We start from the raw sequence: 20,293 nt of genomic DNA on the forward strand, positions 1-20,293 counted from the left end.
CCCACTGATATTTGAATCCCTGGCCTGACATTCATGGTCTTCCATAGTCTAGCTGTTTACATTTAGCCAAACCATAATGATAACCATAAAAAGCTAACATGGCTATAATACTTATTCTTTACCAAGTTCCATTCTAAGAGCTTGTATATGTATTACCTCATTTAATCTTAAGGCAAAGTCTATAAGGAAACTGAGGTAAAGAGAAACTAAGTAACTTGCACAAGCGATAGAGCTAGGATTCAAACCTAGGCAGGTTGGCTCCAGAATCCATTCTTTTAACCATTATTTATTTTTATACTATTCCCTAGCATGAATCTCCATTCCAGAAAGATCTTTTCATTCATTCATTTATTCATTTACTCACTCACCCCAACACTGACTAAACACATATGCTTACCACAGTGGGGATATCAGCAAATATATTCCCACTCTTGAAGCATTTATAATTTAATAAGGGATATAGAAAAGTATACTTATGACCATAAGTACTATGAGAAAATGCTATAGAAGCACAGAAGGTAGACATTGAAACAAGGTGTTGGTAGGTGATGTGAAAGACCGTTGGGTAAGGCATCTGGGATAGGATGGTTCCAGATGGGCAGAAGGAATAACTTGTTCAAAGGCACAAAGGCATGAGATAATCCGATAACACTGAGTGAACTATGAGTACTGTAGTGAAGTATGGCTGGTATAAAGAGTATGAGGGACCGGCAGGAGGTCAGGAGGAGAGGTGATTAAAGACCAAATGAAGAGGGACTTACATGCTGCACCAAGGAGTTCCCTTCTCCTGGAATGCCTCCCTGTCTCCTACCAAAAGCTTAGTCTCTAAAGCTCCTCCCCAATTTCAAAACCACTTCTTTGAGGGTGTCCCTGATAAACCCAAACAGAATTGAGCTCCTTACAAGGCACTAAGAGTAGTTTTCACACTTTTATTCATCTGTTTATTTAAAGCCATTTATTTAAAGCCGTTAAATTTAAACCCATTTTTATTACATTACATCTTACATGGCACTGGAATATACACAACAGAGAGAAGTTCTAGTCAAAGAAGGACCACCTGGACTGCTTGGTTTCTTTTGGCCCCGAACAATAGTGTCCATGACATTTCTAAGCAACTCTAGAGCTCCATATAACATCATATGAAAAACATCATTCTATTAAATTTCATTTAAATAGAATTTAATTACTGAATTATATAAACATTTAACTATTTAATTTTATTTAAATAGCAAGTAACATAAAATTTGAAGTTAGAGGATATGAGTTTGAATCTTGTCTCCTCCATTTACTGGCTGTATTATCCTGGACTAGTCACTTAAAGAGAGCCTCATTTTCTTCACCTGTAAAATGATGAAAATATCACCTATTGAACAAGGCTACTGGGAAGATTACATGAGACATTGTACATGGAAGCATCTAACATAAAGCAGATGCTCAATAGTGCTCTAAGCTATAGAATGTAGTATGAGGCATTAAGGAGATATTGATAAGGAAAGAACTAAAAGATTCAACTCCAAATACTCCTGGAGTTGCTAACCACATTATATACATTAAAGAACTTTGTAAACTATAGTGCTAGGAGATAAACCTGATTCTAGTGAAGCTGACCCTTTAGGACAAAAAATAGAGAGTGAAGTTTTCTTGAAAAGCAAAGGATGATCAAGATAATAGTACAATATCTGGTAAAGAGGGTAAAAAAATCCCTAATAGACTGCATTCCAATACTTCTGAGTGGCTAAAAACCTTCAATATACTCAGCTGAGTTACCTCCTTAGGGCCTTATCTGAGGGCAAAGATGAATCTGGCTCTTCTCACATGAGAGGTTTTTACACATCAAGAAAGGCAAGTAGTATCTAAAAGGATTTTTCTCTGGCTCCATATTTTTTCTCATCCTAAATCATGTCAGCTGTGTAATGTGTAGCTTGTCAACAAGTTGGGATGTGAAGAACATAGGAGGGGGCTGAGATACTACCAAAGATAAAGATCAAAAGTTACCCAATCTACACTGAGATAATGATGGCATCCTATCAGTCTGAAGGTTTGAGTTTTGAGGCTTATCTAAGTCAAACTGCAAATCAGTTGCAGGACAATTGCCTAGGGTGCCAGCACTTACCTGCTGGGCCAGTTTTGCAGCTGCTGCAGCCAAGCCGGTCTCAATGGAAGCTACCCGGGTCCCCTCACGCACAGGACGGTCCTGCCTTGGTAAAGTTGGGGTCACACGGGCTTCAACAGAAACAGAATGAGAAAGTGTCACTCTCTAAGATATTTCCCCCATCAAGCTTCCCAAAGGTGGTTTCATTGGTCTTCCTGATTCTAGCTTTTTATAAAGCTAGATTTTGCTTTGTATCAGATAAAAAGCTAATTTACAAATGCCCACAGCACATATTAATTACAGGATAAAAACTTAACCTCCCGGAATTAGCATTTAAGGTTGTCCATGTTCTGTTCCTGGCTCATCTACCTCCCCAACTTTATTTCTACATCCACATTCTCAGCTTCTCCAGACAAATGTTTTTTTCTTATACCTACAGAACATGTACAACTCATCTCTCTCTGTGCCTTCATTCTCACTGGCCATGTGACCTAGAGTACCCTCTTCCTCTTTGTCTGCCTATTCAAAACCTGCCCATACTTCAAAGCTGTCCAAGAGATCAGTCTCATAGGCAAAACCTCTAGGACCTTTCTGGTTCCACTGAACTCTCTTTTCCTCTGAACTTATGATATGTACAAATAACTTGATACATAGTACATACCACCTTGTCTTATTCCCTAATGTTGAGTATTATTTTGTTGACCAACCATGCTATAAGTTTCTGAAGAAGACCATCCATTTTCTTGCATAACTCTTTTATGATGCCTTCCCATACTTTAATCAAAAAATACTCATCCCATCTTTCAAAAGTAAGTGTATTTCAGGATAACCAAACAGCCCCAGATTATAAGAGATAGATCTTTACAGAAAAATGATAGCTAATAAATGTAGAAGGAATGACAGAATTAGTAAATCACAAGTGTGCAAGTCCTAATGAAACAACTGATTTTAGGGAAATGGATATTCACACAACACCAAAGTATTACTCACAGATTACTTGCTAGTATCAAAAATAAAAAGCTTACAACAATGAGATTATATCACTCCCTTTAAGTATTAACTTTAATGTCACTAATAAACACAGCGTAAGTTCATGCACCTCCTGATGTGATGGAGTAGGAAATTCACATCAACTGAGAAGTAGTTTTTTTGTTAAAAAGGTAAAAATCAAGTAAGCCAGTCATATTACTAGCAGTGTTTAGGAAACACAAGGAGGAAAAACAAGTTAAATGACACCTTGAGAAAACAAGCAGACATTCTACAAATGGCTTAGTATCTCTCTCTCTCTTTTTTTTTTTTTTTTTTTTTTTGAGACAGAGTCTCACTTTTGTCACCCTTGGTAGAATGCTGTGGCATCACAGCTCACAGCAACCTTGAACTCTTGGGCTTAAGCGATTTTCTTGCCTCAGCCTCCCAAGTAGCTGGGACTACAGGTGGCCACCACAACATCCAGCTATTTTTACAGAAGGTCTTGCTCTGCCTAAGGCTGGTCTCGAACCTATGAGCTCAGGCAATCCATCTGCCTCAGCCTCCCAAATGCTGGGATTACAGGCATGAGCCACCATGCCTGGCCTGGCTTAGTCTCTTAAAAAAACAACGTCCCAAGGAGACAAGTAGATAAATCTAGAAGGTGGGAAGTGTTACCAGGCAATTATAACAGTTTCTACAACAAAACAATAGCATAAAACAAAGAAAGGACTACTCTAGATTGAGAGATATAAAAAACATGACAGTCAAATGCCAAGTGACCCTATCCTGATCTAAACAAATACATTTCATACCTTTTTAAGTTAGACAATTTAGGAAATTTGATTAAGGACTTGGAATAAGGTAACATCAAATAATTATTAATTTTGTTATGTATGATAACAAATTGTAGTTATGTGAAAAATGTCTATATTATGTAGAAATACACACTGAAGTACATGGGGAAATGACATAATATATGGGGTTTGCTTTAAAGCAAAAAAAAATTTAAAGAACAAAGTGACAGATGAAGTAAATACGGAAAAAATCTTGATAATTGTTCATTCTCATTTATGGACATATGAGAATTCACCATATTACCCTATTTTAATGAAAAAAGCTAACATCTTAGAAAAAAGGTGTGCTGGTGGTGCTGACCTAGATTTTAAAACTTTTTGGTTGGTTAGATATTGCTATTACATGTAGAAAGGAGAATTTCTGTATTAACAAGTATGTGGAATCCAGAACAGGTATCTCAGGAAACTGAAGTTCTTTCTTCAAAGGTAACATTTTCTTTGCCTAAAACATGATCCAAAGCAAATCTAGCAAAAATATCTTTGCATAATTTTGGGTCATGGATACTTGGCTATCTTTTATATTGTTCTCCATAATTTTGTATGTGTGGTGGTTTTAAAATACGGCCCCAAATTCTTTGACAGCTTTTCTACTGATTTGTGGGGTCTGTGCCCCCTTTTTGAATCTAATAGGCTCATATGGTATAAGTGATAGTGTGTGACTTCTAAGGTTAGGTCAGGAAAGGCAAATTCAGTTTCCACATTGCTTGTTGAAACATTCAACCTTTGGGGACCTAAGCTGCCATGTAAAAAATATGTTTGCCTTGACTGTACTAGATCCCATTAGACAGTAAGGAAGCTAGTTATATAGACAGGCCACATTGTGGCACTTTTAGTCTTTGAGTACTTTCAGGCCAGGCACCAGAAACGTAAGTGAACAAGACTTCACTCAGATGATTCAAACTTTTGGCAACCAAGTCACCTCCAGTCTTCAGAGTTTTTCCAGTAGAAACTCTAGACATCATAGAGTGGATACAAGTTATCCCCACTGTGCCTTTTCCAAATGCTCATGTAGGTGGTTGTTTTAAGCTGAAAAAAAAAAAGTCCTTGATCAGACCTGGGAGGTGTGTATGTGTGTGTGTGTGATGGAGAACTATAAAAGATACTGTGGGGAAACAATTGTGAAAATTTGGTTATGGACTGGGTATTAGAAGATCTTAGGGAATTATTAAGTTTCCTAAGAATAAAAAAACACAGTTTAGTTTCGGCACCTGTTGCTCAGTGGCTAGGGCACTAGCCACATATACAGAGCTGACGGGTTCAAAAGCAGCCGAGGCCTGCCAAACAAGAATGATGACAACTACAACCAAAAAATAGCCGGGCATTGTGGTGGGCGCCTGTAGTCCCAGCTACTTGGAAGGCTGAGGCAAGAGAATCGCCTCATTGATAATTATTCATTCTCACTTACGGACATACAAGAATTCACCGTACTATCCTATTTTAATAAAAAAAAGCTAACATCTTAGAAAAAAGGTGTGCTGGTGGTGCTGACCTAGATTTTAAAACTCCTTGGTTGGTTAGATATTGCTATTACATATAGAAAGGAGAATTTCTGTATAACAAGTATGTGGAGTCTAGAACAGGTATCTCAGGAGGCTGAAGTTCTTTCTTCAAAGGTAACATTTTCTTTGCTTAAAGCATGATCCAAAGCAAATCTAGCAAAAATATCTTTGCCTAATTATTTAATCTAGCAAAAATATCTTTGCATAACTGCATAACTAAGCCCAAGAGTTTGAGATTGCTGTGAGCTGTGATGCCACAGCACTCTACCAAGGGTGACATAGTGAGACTCTGTCTCAAAAAGCAAACAAACAAACAAAAACATAGTTTAGTTACATGGGGGGGTGAGATTCTTAGGAGATACTTCAGTACTACAGGGTAAAATAAGTTATGATGGCTCCATATTATTTGAAGTACCTCAGCAAAAACTATAAATGAATAAATGAAGCAACTACAACAAAATGTTAATAATTATACAACATAGAGAATTGTAGAATATTGAGAATATGGGTGTTCATGTACTATCCTTCTACTTTTACTTATGCTTGAAAATTATCACAGCAAAAAAATTTAAATAATGAACAAGACTAAGAGGTCATAATAACCAAATGCAATGTAATCACTGAATAGATCCCGGTTTGCAAAAGCTAATTATAAAATATATTTTTGGTAAAACTGGGGGAAATTTTAATTATTTGGTATTCAAAACAAAGTATTTGATATTAAAAAAATAAATGTTACTTCACTTGTCAGTATAATGATACCATGTTTATGGAAGAAAACATCAATTTTAATAAATGCATACTGAAATATTCAGGATGAGATGTCCTGAGGGTGACATCAGTAAAAATGTCAAAATAAGGACTTCAAAAAGTTAATTTCTCGGGTGGCGCCTGTGGCTCAGTCTGTAAGGCGCCGGCCCCATATACCGAGGGTGGTGGGTTCAAACCCAGCCCCGGCTGAATTGCAACCAAAAAATAGCTGGGTGTTGTGGCGGGCACCTGTAGTCCCAGCTACTCGGGAGGCTGAGGCAAGAGAATCGCTTAAGCCCAGGAGTTGGAGGTTGCTGTGAGCTGTGAGAGGCCACGGCACTCTACCGAGGGCCATAAAGTGAGACTCTGTCTTTACAAAAAAAAAAAAAAAAAAAAAAAGTTAATTTCTCAATAAAAATAATAAAAAACTAACCAATATTGTCAGAAGTTTTTCATAAGTCTGGATATTAACCAAAGGCTTATGGCAATCTCAATCTAAGAATAATGAGATTTATGGCATTTTAACCTGCCCTAGACGCATCCACCTTTCCTCAGCTCAATACCCTGTTTGCCCGAAAATAAGACATCCTTCAAAAATAAGACCTACTTACAGGAAAGATAAGACGTTCCCTGAAAATAAGACCTAGAGCATCTTTGGGAGCACACCTTAAAATAACACACTGTCCTATTTTCGGGGAAACAGGGTAGTAGCCGTGAAAAGTAATAGTTCAAATCCCAAGTAATATACTAAGCAGAAAGGAGCTGGAAATTTCTTTCAAACCCTAGTGCTAAAAGCCTCTCTCTCACTCCCTGGCAGGTAATTTATAAAAAAGGTTGACATGCAAGTGCTTATGTCATAGCTGCTTAACATGAGGGATAACAGTTGTGGCAAACAATAGATTAACCCAAATGCTTAAAACAACGCTAAAGAATGAAATGTCCATTGGGGATTAAAAAAATTCCCACAATTTTTTGGGAACCTAGAAAGGCACATGCATGTGTAGAGGCTGTAAGAATTAAGGTCCCAAGAACTCACCTGTGCCAAACTCTGAGGCTCTGCAGAAGCAGTAGCTAAGGCAGAGTTGTAAATTGTCTGGCTGAGTGTTGAAGACATACCCCAACATATACACAAAGCTCCTCAGCAAGCCCTAGGAGATTCACTGGTTCCAGGCATTTAAGAAAATCTCTGTGTAATCATTAGGTGTCTACTGTAAGTAGAGACACAAGTGGCCAGACATAAAAGATGTAGACTTTACAGAATTAGTTCAGAAAAGTCACTTAGCAAATAATAACTACACCAAACAGCAAACAATAAACCTTGAGGAGTGAAGTGGGGGAAAATATGATTCCAGAGTTGTTGCAGTATTTAAAATGTCCAGTTTTCAACAAAAAAATTATAAGACAAAGAAGTAAAGTAGAGCCACACAAAAGAAAAAAGTGATCAGTACAAATTTTCCTTGCAAAGTTGGATAAGGACTTTAAATCTGCTATTTTAAATGCTTTCAAAGATTAAAGGAGACCATGCCTAAAGAACTACAGGGAAGTATGAGAATGATGTCTCACCAAATACAAAATACCGATAGAGACAAATTATAAAACAAATAGACATTTTGGAGTTAAGAAACAAAATAACATCTATACTGACAAACCATCAAAAAAAAAAAAAAAAGCAAAATAACTGAAATGAAAATAGCAGTCTAGGGTTTCAACAGCAGACTTATGCAGGTAGAAGAAAGTAACCCTGGGGATATATCAACTGAGATTATTCAATCTGATGAGCAGAAAGAAAAAAGAATGAAGAAACATGAACAGAGCCAAAGGGACCTGAAGGACGCCATCAAGTTTACCATCATATGTATATGAAAGTCCCAGAAAAACAGAGAAAAGGGAGGAGAACGACTAAAGAATAGCTTAAAACTTTCCAAATTTGATAAATAAAAAATAATCTATATATTTCAAGAGCTCAACAAATTCCAAACTAGACAATAGATACAAAATCCAAGGAAACAACAGATACAAAATCCATCACCAAGCAGACGGGAGTACCCTCCCACAAGAGAACAGTTCAAAGTATACTTTCTACATACAAACAAGCAAGAAGAGTTCAGATCTCCTCCTATTTAATCCCACAGGAGAGACCCTCTAAAAACTGCAATTTCTTTCCCAGAGAGGATCCACCAGTGTGCCATAGCACTCTCCTGCCAGGCATAAAACTGTGTAAAACTGTATATATTTTCTACTTGCAATTCTGAACTCCCAGCACTCCCCTCCACTCTCACCCCGAGGTGTGGAAGCCTGTCCCCCATGGAGTCCTGATTCTTGGGCATTTTCTCGAGAGGTGTGGACAAGGCATGGGCTGTTTCTGGTCTGTGCTGATTCTGGGACAGGGAAGTAAGGAGAAGACGGTGAACTGAGGGAACCATATGGGAGAGGGAGAAGTGGTGCCCTGCGGTACAGAGCAACAGCAGTGGCAGTGAGAACAATAGGGCTCAGACCCCTGAGGATATTTTGGAAAGACATTCCCTGCCTCTCTGGGCAACCAGAGGAAGACGGGCATCTCCTCTGGTGAGTGGCTGAACAGATCTGGGACGGAAACACAGGCCCTGTGAGTAAAAGGTATGCCTGAGGCGGTACCTGCCTGGGTGGGGCACTGCGGAGATGGAGTCTAGAATATGCACACAGAGATGGCATACTCCCAGGGTGAGGCTGAGCCAGAAGGACTGCTTTAGTAGGCCTAAGCAGCACTGGCCCTCAGGGGATCATAGATGAGACAAAAGCATGTGAGACCTGAGTGTGAGCTCTAACCCTGCCCGCCCCAACACAGAGAACAACAGAGACAGACACACCACAAATAGGCAGCGGCACAGACTGGGGCTGAGTCGCAGTGTCTGTGAATTCAAACAGCACCTGATCTGCAGGAGAATATAGCTGGCATAGAAACAAATTCTGCCAAAATATACGTGTCACTAACATCAATCAGGGGCGGGGCTGGAACTGAGTGAACTGGCTCAGCTCCCATTAAACACCGAAAGTTGTCAGGCCTCAGCTCCCCCTGCTGGAGAGTGGCAGAGAGCCACAGCCTGGACAAGGAGACATAGATTTCCCTGTGACTCAGGTAGATGAAACCCCCTGGAGCATCTGCTCATTGGAGGGAACTGGGTCACAGCCCTGAGGCATCAACCTTCCCAGACTAATTCATTTGCTAGGTGGGCCCTTCTGACTTCACGGAGCACTGGAGTAAGTCATACTTGACCTGCCAGCAGATGGCTGCTATCTAGTTGCCAGAGACATTTTGAGTTCTCCCATCTGAGACTGGTGCTGACTGGAACAACTGATTTGGACCGCTTGAACTGGGCAAATCACCCGAGGACTATCCAAAGTGGTACTCTGGGTGTGTGGTTGTGGGAAGGTTTGATTTTCCTTTTCTAGTTGTTGCCTGTGGGTGGTGCGGTGACTTAATTGCTGGTATTTTTCCAAAGCTGAGACTTCAACCCAGAGTAACTGATTCACTAGGGTAGGACAGAGACTAGCTGAAAACAAGACAGAGCCACTTAGCCCCACCACACGAAACAGGTCCCCAGTGACTCAGGCCACAGCACTCTAAGGGTCCCTTGCAAAGCTCTAGGGGAAAAAGTACAGACACCAGTCCTCTTGGGCTAGTTAATCCCTACTCCAGGAGCCCCCAACCCAACTTCACCTTATCTGTTCATCCAGCCAAACAGTGTAAAATAATCACGGGGCAGAATGAGCGGAAAAACTCTGGCAACATGAATAATCAGAGTAGATCAACTTCCCCAAGGAACAATATGGCGGACACACAAGAAGATCCCATTCATAAACAAATGGCTGAGACGTCAGAAATCGAATTCAGAATTTGGATTGCAAATAAGATTAACAGAATGGAGGTAAAGTTGGAATTAGAAATTCAAGGAGCATTTCAAAAGTTGTCTCAAGAATTCAATGAATTCAAAGACAAAATCCCCAAAGATTTTTGACACAGTGAGACAAGAACTTGCAGCCTTCAAAGATCTGAGAAATACAATAGAATCCCTCAGTGACAGAATAAAGCAGGCAGAATGAAGGATTTCTGACATTGAAGACAAAGCCTTTGAATGCTCCCAAATGCTCAAAGAGGAAGAGAAGTGGAGAGCAAAACTAGATCATTCTCTCAGAGAGCTCTGGCATAATTTGAAGAAACTAATATTCGCCTTATAGGAATTCCTGAAGGCAAAAAGGTTGCTTTGAAAGACTCTGATGCTCTACTCCATGAGATAATCAAAGAGAACTTCTAAGACATGCTCAGAGATTGTGAAAATCAAATAGCAGACAGTTTCAGAACCCCAGAATGACTCAACCCGAATAAGGCATCTCCCACACACATTGTAATTAACTTCGCCAAAGTCAAAATGAAGGAGAAATTTCTGAAAGCAGCCAGACGTAAGAAAACCATAATCCACGAGGTGAGGAATACTAGAATGACTGCAGATCTCTCTGCAGAAAACTTTCAAGGTAGAAGAGAGTGGTCATCGACTTTTAATCTTCTAAAACAAAATAACTTTCAACCCAGGATCCTGTATCCAGCTAAACTGAGTTTCATTTATGGTGGAGAAATTAAATACTTTAATGATATTCACATGTTGAAGAAATTTGCTATAACTAAACCAGCTCTCCAGGATATTCTCAGACCTATCCTCCATAATGACCAGAGCAATCCTCTATCACAAAAGTAAACTCACTCACAAACTTTTGATCAAATTGTAACTTCCACAGTGGCAAAAGGATTAAAAATGTCCACTGGACTTTCAAAAAAATTGATACCCATAATTCTACCAGGCTTATCAATATTCATAATTAATGTGAATGGCTTAAATTGTCCTCTAAAGAGGCACAGGTTGGATGACTGGATACAAAAACTCAGGCCAGATATCTGTTGCATATTAGAATCTCATCTCATCTTAAAAGATAAATATAGACTCAGGGTGAAAGGATGGTCATCTATATTTCAGGCAAATGGACATGAGAAAAAAATCAGGTGTTGCAATTTTATTCACAGATACAATGGGCTTTAAACCAACAAAAGTAAGCAAAGATAAGGATGGTCACTTCATATTTGTTAAGGGCAACACTCAACATGATGAGAGTTTAATTATTAACATTTATGCACCCAACCAGAATGTGCCTCAATGTATACAACAGTCTCTAACAGATATGAGCAATGTAATTTACTCCAGCATCATAATAGTCAGAGATTTGAACTCCCCTTTGGCAGTGTTGGACAGATCCTCCAATAAGAAGCTAAGCAAAGACATTTTAGGCTTAAACTTCAACAATTGGAATTAACAGACATGTACAGAACATTTCATCCTAACAAAACTAAAAATAACACACATTATTCTCATCAGCCCATGGAACATACTCCAAAACTGATCACATCTTAGGTCACAAGTCTAACCTCAGTAACTTTAAAAAAATAGAAATTATACCTTGCATCTTCTTGGACCATTATGGAATAAAAGTGGAACTCAGTAACAACAGGAATCTGCATACTCATAAAAAAAATGGGAACTAAATAACATTATGCTGAAGAATAGCTGAGTCACAGACAAGATAAATAAGGAAACTACCAAATTTTTGGAAAATAACAATAATGAACACATGAATTATTAAAACCCCTGGGATAATGCAAAGGCAGTGCTAGGAGGTAAATTTATACCACTGCAAGCCATCCTCAAGAGAATGAAAAGACAGGAAGTTAACAACTTAATAGGATATCTCAAGCAACTGGAAAAGGAAGAACATTCCAATCCCAAACCCAGCAGAAGAAAAGAAATAACCAAAATGAGAGCAGAATTAAATGAAATGGAAAACAAAAGGATTATACAACAGATGGATAAATCAAAAAGTTGGGGGTTTTTTAAGGTTAATAAAATAGATAAACTTTTGGTTAACCTAACCAGGAAAAAAAGAGTAAAATCTCCAATTTCATCAATCAGAAATCATAAAGACAAAATAACAACAGACTCCTCAGAAATTCAAAAAATCATTAATGAATATTACAAGAAACTCTATTCTCAGAAATACGAAAATCTGAAGGAAATACACCAAAACTTGGAAGCATGCCACTGTCCTAGACTTAGCCAGAATGAAGTGGAAATGTTGAACAGGCCTATATCAAGTTCTGAAATAGCATCAACTATACAAAATCTCCCTAAAAAGAAAAGCCTGGGACCAGATGGCTTCACATCAGAATTCTACCAAACCTTTAAAGAGGAACTAGTATCCATGTTACTCAACCTTTTGCAAAATGTAGAAAAAGAAGGAATAATACACAACACATTCTATGAAGCAAACATCACCTTGATCCCCAAACCAGAAAAAGACCCAACAATAAAAGAAAATTATGGACCAATATCAGTAATGAATATTGATGCAAAAATATTCACAAGATCCTGGCAAACAGAATCCAGCAACAGATCAAATAAATTATACACCATAACGAAGTGGGTTTTATCCCAGGGTCTCAAGGCTGGTTCAATATACATAAATCTATAAATATAATTCATCGCATAAACAAATTAAAACACAAAGACCCATATAATTCTATCAATTGATGCAGGAAAGGCTTTTGACAATATCCAGCATCCTTTCATTATCAGAACACTTAAGAAAATTGGTATGGAAGGGACATTTCTTAAACTGATAGAGGCCATCCACAGAAAATCCACAGCCAATATCATATTGAATGGAGTAAAATTGAAATCATTTCCACTCAAATCAGGAACCAGGCAAGGCTGCCCATCATCTCCACTTCTTTTTAACATTGTACTGGAAATCTTAGCCATCGCAAACAGGCAAGAAAAGGCAATTAAGTGTATCTATATATGATCAAAAGAGATCAAACTTTCACTCTTCACAGATGATATGATTGTGTATCTGAAAAATACCAGGGATTCTACTACAAAACTCTTAGAAGAGATCAAGGAATACAGGAGCATCTCAGGTTACAAAATCAACACTCATAAAATCAACACTCATTATATGCCATCTCAGGTTAAAAAAGCATCTCAGGTTACAAAATCAACACTCAAAATCAACACTCATTATATGCCAACATAATCATGCTTAAAAAACATTTGAGGGGGCGGCGCCTGTGGCTCAGTTGGTGAGGTGCCGGCCCCATATACTGAGGGTGGCAGGTTCAAGCCCGGCCCCAGCCAAACTGCAACCAAAAAAAAAAAAAAAATAGCCAGGCGCCTAGTCCCAGCTACTCGGGAGGCTGAGGCAAGAGAATCACTTAAGCCCAGGAGTTGGAGGTTGCTGTGAGCTGTGTGAGGCCACGGCATTCTACCGAGGGCCATAAAGTGAGACTCTGTCTCTACAAAAAAACAAACAAACAAACAAACAAACGAGGACTCTATTCCAATCACAATAGTGCCAAAGAAGATGAAATATTTGGGAGCTTACCTAACAAAGGGCATGAAAGATCTCTATAAAGGAAATTATGAAACTCTTAAGAAAAGAAATAGCTGAAGAAGTTAACAAATGGACAAACATACCATGCTCATGGCTGGGAAGAATCAATGTTGTTAAAATGTCCATACTACCCAAAGCAATACACAATTTTAAAGTGATCCCTATTAAAGCTCCACTGTCATACTTTAAAGATCTCAAAAAAAATAATACTTCGTTTTATATAGAATAAGAAAAAAACCTCGAATAGCCAAGTCATTAGTCAGCAACAAAACAAAGCAGGAGGAATCACACTACCAGACCTCAGACTATATCATAAATGGACAGTGATCAAAACAGCATGGTACTGGCACAAAAACAGAGAGGAAGATGTATGGAAAAGAATAGGGAACCAAGAGATGAACCCAGAAACTTACCATTGTTTGATCTTTGACAAACCAATTAAAAACATTCAGTGGGGAAAAGATTCCCTATTTAAGAAATGGTGCTGGTGAACTGATTTGTGACCTGTAAAAGACTGAAACTTGACCCACGCCTTTCACCATTAACTAAAATAGACTCTCACTGGATTAAAGATTTAAACTTAAGACATGAAACTATAAAATACTAGAAGAAAAGTGCAGGGAATACACTTGAAGCAATTGGCCTGGGTGAATATTTCATGAGGAGGACCCTCTGGCCAATTTAAGCAACACCAAAAATACATTACCAGGACCTGATCTAACTAAAAAGCTTCTGCATAGCCAAGAACACAGTAAGTAAAACAAGCAGACAGCCCTCAGAATGGGAGGAGATATTTGCAGGTTATATGTCCGACAAAGGTTTAATAACCAGAATCCACAGAGAACTCAAATGTATTAGCAAGAAAAGAACAAGTGATCCCATCGCAGGCTGGGCAAGGGACTTGAAGAGACACCTCTCTGAAGACAGGCGCATGGCCTACAGACATATGAAAAAATGCTCATCATCCTGAATCATCAGAGTAATGCAAATCAAAACTACTTTGAGATATCCCAGTAAGATTAGCCCACCTCACAAAACCAGAGATGTTGGAGTGGATGTGGAGAAAAGGGAATACTTTTGCACTGCTGGTAGTGCAAACTAATATGTTCCTTTTGGAAAGATGTTGGGAGAACACTTAGGGAACTAAAAATAGACCTGCCATTCAATCCTACGATACCTCTACCAGGTATATACCCAGAAGACCAAAAATCACATGATAACAAAGATATTTGTATCAGATTGTTTATTGCAGCCCAATTCATAATTGCTAAGTCATGGAAGAAGCCCAAGTGCCCATTACCCATGAATGGATTAATAAATTGTAGTATATGTACACCATGGAATATTATGCAGACTTAAAGAAAGATGGAGACTTTACCTCTCTCATGTTTACATGGATGGTGCTGGAACATATTCTTCTCAGCAAGTATCTCAAGAATGGAAGAAAAAGTAGCCAATGTACTCAGCCCTACTATGAAACCAATGTATAGTTTTCATATGAAAGCTATAACCCAATTATAGCCCAAGAATACACGGAAAGGGGAGCGGGAGTGGAGGGGAGGGGAAAGGGTGGGTGGAGGGAGGGTAATTGGTGGGACCACACCTACGGTGCATCTTACAAGGGTACATGCAAAATTTACTAACTGTAGAATATAAATGTCTTAACACAATAACTAAGAAAATGACGTGAAGTCTATGTTAACCAGTTTGATGAAAATATTTCAAATTGTATATAAAACCAGCATTGATGTACACAGCTATGATTTAATAAAAAAAAATAAAATGTAAGGACGCAATACAATAAATTGAATCTACATGACGAAATAAAGAGCACTGATAAAGGTAACTCGATAGGTAAATTTAAAAGACAGTATCAATGTATTCTTGTTTATAACCTTATTTCTCTCTGCTTAACACAATACTGTACAAAGCAATAACTGAACACAATGTATAAAAATGCAATTTGTGACACTAATAATATGAAGGAGAAGGATAATGAAGCTATCTATGTAGGATAAAAGTTTTTCATTTAGTACTGAAATTAAATTGATATTAATGTGACTTAGAATGGTATAAATTAAGATGTTATTCACCAGAATAAACACTAGGAAAATAATTCAAATATACGGTATATAGAATGTGGCTGGGCACGTGGGCTCGTGCCTATAATCCTAGCATTCTGGGAAGCAAAGGCAGGAGGTTTGCTTGAGCTCAGGAGTTTAAGACCAGCCTAAGCAGGAGTAAAACCCCATCTCTACTAAAAATAGAAAAATTGGCCACATATCATGGTATTAGCCTATAGTCTCAGGAACTCAGGAGGCTGAGGCAGGAGGATCACTTGAGCACTGAAGTTTGAGGTTGCGATAGCTATCATGATGCCACTTCACTCTACCTACATGACAGTGTAAAACTCTGTCTAAAACAAATAAACATGTATAGAAAAAAGTAAAAAAAAAAAGTGATGCTCTGTGGAAAAGTGTATAGAGATTTCTCAAACAACTAAAAGCAGACCTACCATTTGAGCCAGCAATCCAACAAGTGGGTATCTATCCAAAGGAGAAATCATTTTATCAAAAAGATGTCTGCATTCAAATGTTAACTGCAGCACAATAACAATTGCAAAGATGTGGAATAAACCTAAGTGCCCATCAATTCACGAGTGGAAGAAGAAAATGTAGTGTGTGTGTGTGTACTCAGCTATAAAAAGCAATGAATTAATGTCTTTTGCAGCAATTTATATGGAAATGGAGACTATTACCCTATATGACATATCTCAAGAATGGAAAAAACAAATACCACATATATTCTCTAATAATTTGGAACTAACTGATGGACACACATGGGCACAAAGAGAAGTAAAAATTGTTGAAAATCAAGAAGGGGGCAAGAGGGAGGAAGAGAGGGGTGAAAACCTACCTAACATGTACAATGAATACTATTTGGGTGATGGGCACACTTACAGCCCTGACAAAAGCATGCACATAACAAAAACCTCTCTACCCCCTTAATATATAAAATAAACAAATACAATGAGATGCCAGAAAATAGCTATTAATGCAAAAGAGGACAGTAATGGAAGAATGATGAACAAAATAAAGGAGTAGGCCAACATAGAAAACCAACAGCAAAATGGACACTGTAAATCTTCATCAGTTATTAACAGACTGAACTCTCCAACTGAAAAGCAGATATTGGAAGACTGGATTAAAAAAACATGATCTTGCTATAAACTATTAAGACACACAACTTCAGACTGGAAGACACAAAGAAATTGAAGATGAAAAGATAGAAAAAGAGATAATCCTGAGAATCTCACTCAAATAAAAATTAGAATGGCTTTTCTCTTCCAATCATAGGCACTTAGGGCTTCGGCAGTCATGGGTTGCGGTGCAGACATGGCCAAGTCCAAGAACCACACCACACATAACCAGTCCCAAAAGTGGCACAGAAATGGCATCAAGAAACTCCAATCACAAAGGTATGAATCTCTTAAGGGGATGGATCCCAAGTTCCTGAGGAACATGAGCTTTGCCAAGAAGCACAACAAGAAAGGCCTGAAAAAGATGCAGGCCAACAATGCCAAGGCTATGAGTTTACATGCTGAAGTTATCAAGGCCCTTGTAAAGCCCAAGGAGGTTAAGACCAAGATTCCAAAGGGTGCCAGCCATAAACTTGACTTGCTTACATCGCCCACGCCAAGCTTGGGAAGCGTGTTCATGCACGCATTGCCAAGGGTCTCAGGCTATGCCAGCCAAAGGCCAAGGCCAAGGCCAAGGATCAAACAAAGGCCCAATCTGCTGCTTCATCTGCAGCTCCAGCTTCAGTTCCAGCTCAGGCTCCCAAAGGTTCCCAAGCCCCCACGAGGCTCCAGAGTAGAGGCATCTGTCTGCCATGATGGCAAAAGGACTGGTGTGACCTGTAGGCTGCTGTCTATATGGGGCTGGGGTCCTCCTGTGCTATTTGTACAAATAAACCTGAGGCAGGAAGAAAAAAAAAAAAAACTAGAATAGCTATAGTAGTATCAGACAAAACAGTCTTTAAGACAAAAATTGTTACCAGAGACAAAGAAGGGCATTTTATAATGATAAAAGAGTCAATACATCAAAAGGCAGTAACAATGATAAATATATATGTATCTAACAACAGCCTCAAAATACATGAATTAAAAACTGACCAATTGAAGGGAAAATGATGTCACTGAACAATATCTTTGGAGACTTCAAAACCTTATTTTCAGGAATAGAACAATTAGAAGATTAACAAGGAACTAGAGATGTGTCATATGTCTGAAATTTTGCTTAAAATGCTTCAAAAAAAGAAAAAAGCAAATGTAGTAAATTAGTCATTATTAATTCTGGGTGAGAAATACAGGTCTTCACGGTACTAGCATCTCTAATTTTCATAATAAAAATTTTTTAAGAAAGGAAAAACATTTACTTGTTCTTGTGACTATTATAGCAATATAATATATTTAAATATCTAAAGAGGGGGCGGCGCCTGTGGCTCAAGGAGTAGGGCGTCAGCCCCATATACCAGGGGTGCCGGGTTCAAGCCCGACCCTGGCAAAAATTGCAAAAAAAAAAAAACAAGATAAATAAATAAATATCTAAAAAGGTTAATTTCTTTTCATTTACTTTTTTATTCCAATGTTCTTTAAGCAAACCATACCTGTTTACTATTTTTTCCCTCTTAATTGGGTCTTAATTTTTTAATTTTTTTATTAAATCATAACTGTGTATATTAATGCATTTATGGAGTACAATGTGGTAATTTGATATACAATGTGGAAAGCTTACATCAAACCTGTTAACATAACCAACACCTCACTTACTTATTTGTTGTGGTAAGTCATTTATACTCTACTCTTAATAGTTTTACAATGTACCATTACATCATACACAATAGATGAGGTCCTATCAAATACCCTCCCTCCTCTTCCCTCTCCCTCCACTTCCCTCTTTTTTTCTGAATTATAGTTTTGTTTTATCATTTGTATGAAAGTGTAGGTGATTATACATTGGTCTCATAATAGTATTGAGTATATTGGATACTTTTTCTTCCACTCTTGAGATATTTTCCTAAGAAGAATATATTCCAGCTTCATCCAGGTAATCATAAAAGATGTAAAGTCTCCATCTCTTTAATGGCTGCATAGTATTCCATGGTATATATACATATACCACAATTTGGTAATCCATTCATGGGCTGATGGGCACTTAGGCTGCTTCCATGACTTTGAAATTATGAATTGGGCAGCAATGAACATTCTGGTGCAAATGTCTTTGTGGTAAAATGATTTTTGATCATCTGGGAATATACTGAGTAGAGGAATTGCAGGATCGAATGGTAGGTCTACTTTCAGTTCCTTGAGTATTCTCCAAATTTCTTTCCAAAAAAGATGTATTAGCTTGCATTCCTACCAGCAGTATACAAGTAATCCCTTATCTCTGTATCCATGCCAACATCTGTAGTCTTGGGATTTTGTGATGTGGGCTAATCTTACTGGAGTTAGATGCTATCTCAAGGTAATTTTGATTTACAATTCTCTGATGATTAAAGATCATGAGCATTTTTTCATGTGTTTGTAAGCCATGCACCTGTCTTCTTCAGAGAAGCTTCTGTAAGTCTCTTGCCCACATAGAAATAGGGTTATTTGTTCTTTTCTTATTGATAATAGTTTGAGTTTTCTGTGGATTCTAGTTATTAGACCCTTGTCGGAAAAATAACCTACAAATATCTTCTCCCATTCTGAAGGCTGTTTGCTTGCTTTACTTACTGTGCTCTTGGCTCTGCAGAAGCTTTTTAGTTTGATCAGATCCCAGTAATATATTTTTGGTGTTGCTTCTATTGCCAGGGGGGTCCTCCTCATAAAAAATTCTCCCAGGCCAATTTCTTCAAGTGTTTCCCTGTACTCTCTTCTAGTGTTTTTGTAGTTTCCAGTCTTAAGTTTAAATTTTTCATCCAATGAGAATCAATTTTTGTTAATGATGAAAGGTGAGAGTCTAGTTCATTCAGTCTTCTACAGGTCGCCAGCCAGTTCACCCAGCACCATTTGTTCAATAGGGAATCTTTCCCCCAATTAATGCTTTTGATAGGTTTATCAAAGATCAAATAACAATAAGTGGCTGGGTTCATCTCTTGGTTCTGTATTCTGTTCCATACATCTACCTCTCTATTTTTGTGCCAGTACCAGGCTGTTTTGATCACTATAGATTTATAGTATAGCCTGAAGTCTGTGCTACTTTTGGATTTGTTTTTATTTCTAAGAAATGTCTTGGCTATTTGAGGTTTTTTCTGATTCCATATAAAACAAAGTACTATTTTTTCAAGTTCTTTAAAGTATGACAATGGTGCTTTAATAGGGATTACATTAAATCTATAGATTGCTTTGGGTAGTATGGACATTTTAACAATGTTGATTCTTCCCAGCCATGAGCATGGTATGTTTTTCCATTTGTTAACATCTTCTGCTATTTCTTTTCTCAGAGTTTCATAATTCTTTTTATAGAGATCTTTCAGGTCCTTTGTTAGGTAAATTCCCAGATATTTCATCTTCTTTGGCACTATTGTAAAAGGAACAGAGTTCTTGACTTTATTTTCAGCTTGAGTATTGTTGGTATATATAAAAGCTACTGAGTTCTAAGTACTGATTTTAT

General features: G+C 38.0%; 1 protein-coding gene across 9 annotated transcripts in view; it reads right to left on the reverse strand.

Annotated features, from left to right (window-relative positions):
- The window catches only part of PHF8 (PHD finger protein 8), a 143,515-nt gene that overhangs the window by 5,394 nt on the left and 117,828 nt on the right, over nt 1-20,293 (reverse strand). For all 9 annotated transcript variants that reach the window (XM_053579259.1, XM_053579256.1, XM_053579260.1 and 6 more), the window contains one exon: nt 2,114-2,223. In XM_053579259.1, coding sequence (XP_053435234.1) covers nt 2,114-2,223 — 110 coding nt within the window. The remainder of the gene's footprint in view (nt 1-2,113; nt 2,224-20,293) is intronic.

Source organism: Nycticebus coucang, chromosome X (genome assembly GCF_027406575.1).
Source record: "Nycticebus coucang isolate mNycCou1 chromosome X, mNycCou1.pri, whole genome shotgun sequence".
Classification (NCBI taxonomy): domain Eukaryota; kingdom Metazoa; phylum Chordata; class Mammalia; order Primates; family Lorisidae; genus Nycticebus; species Nycticebus coucang.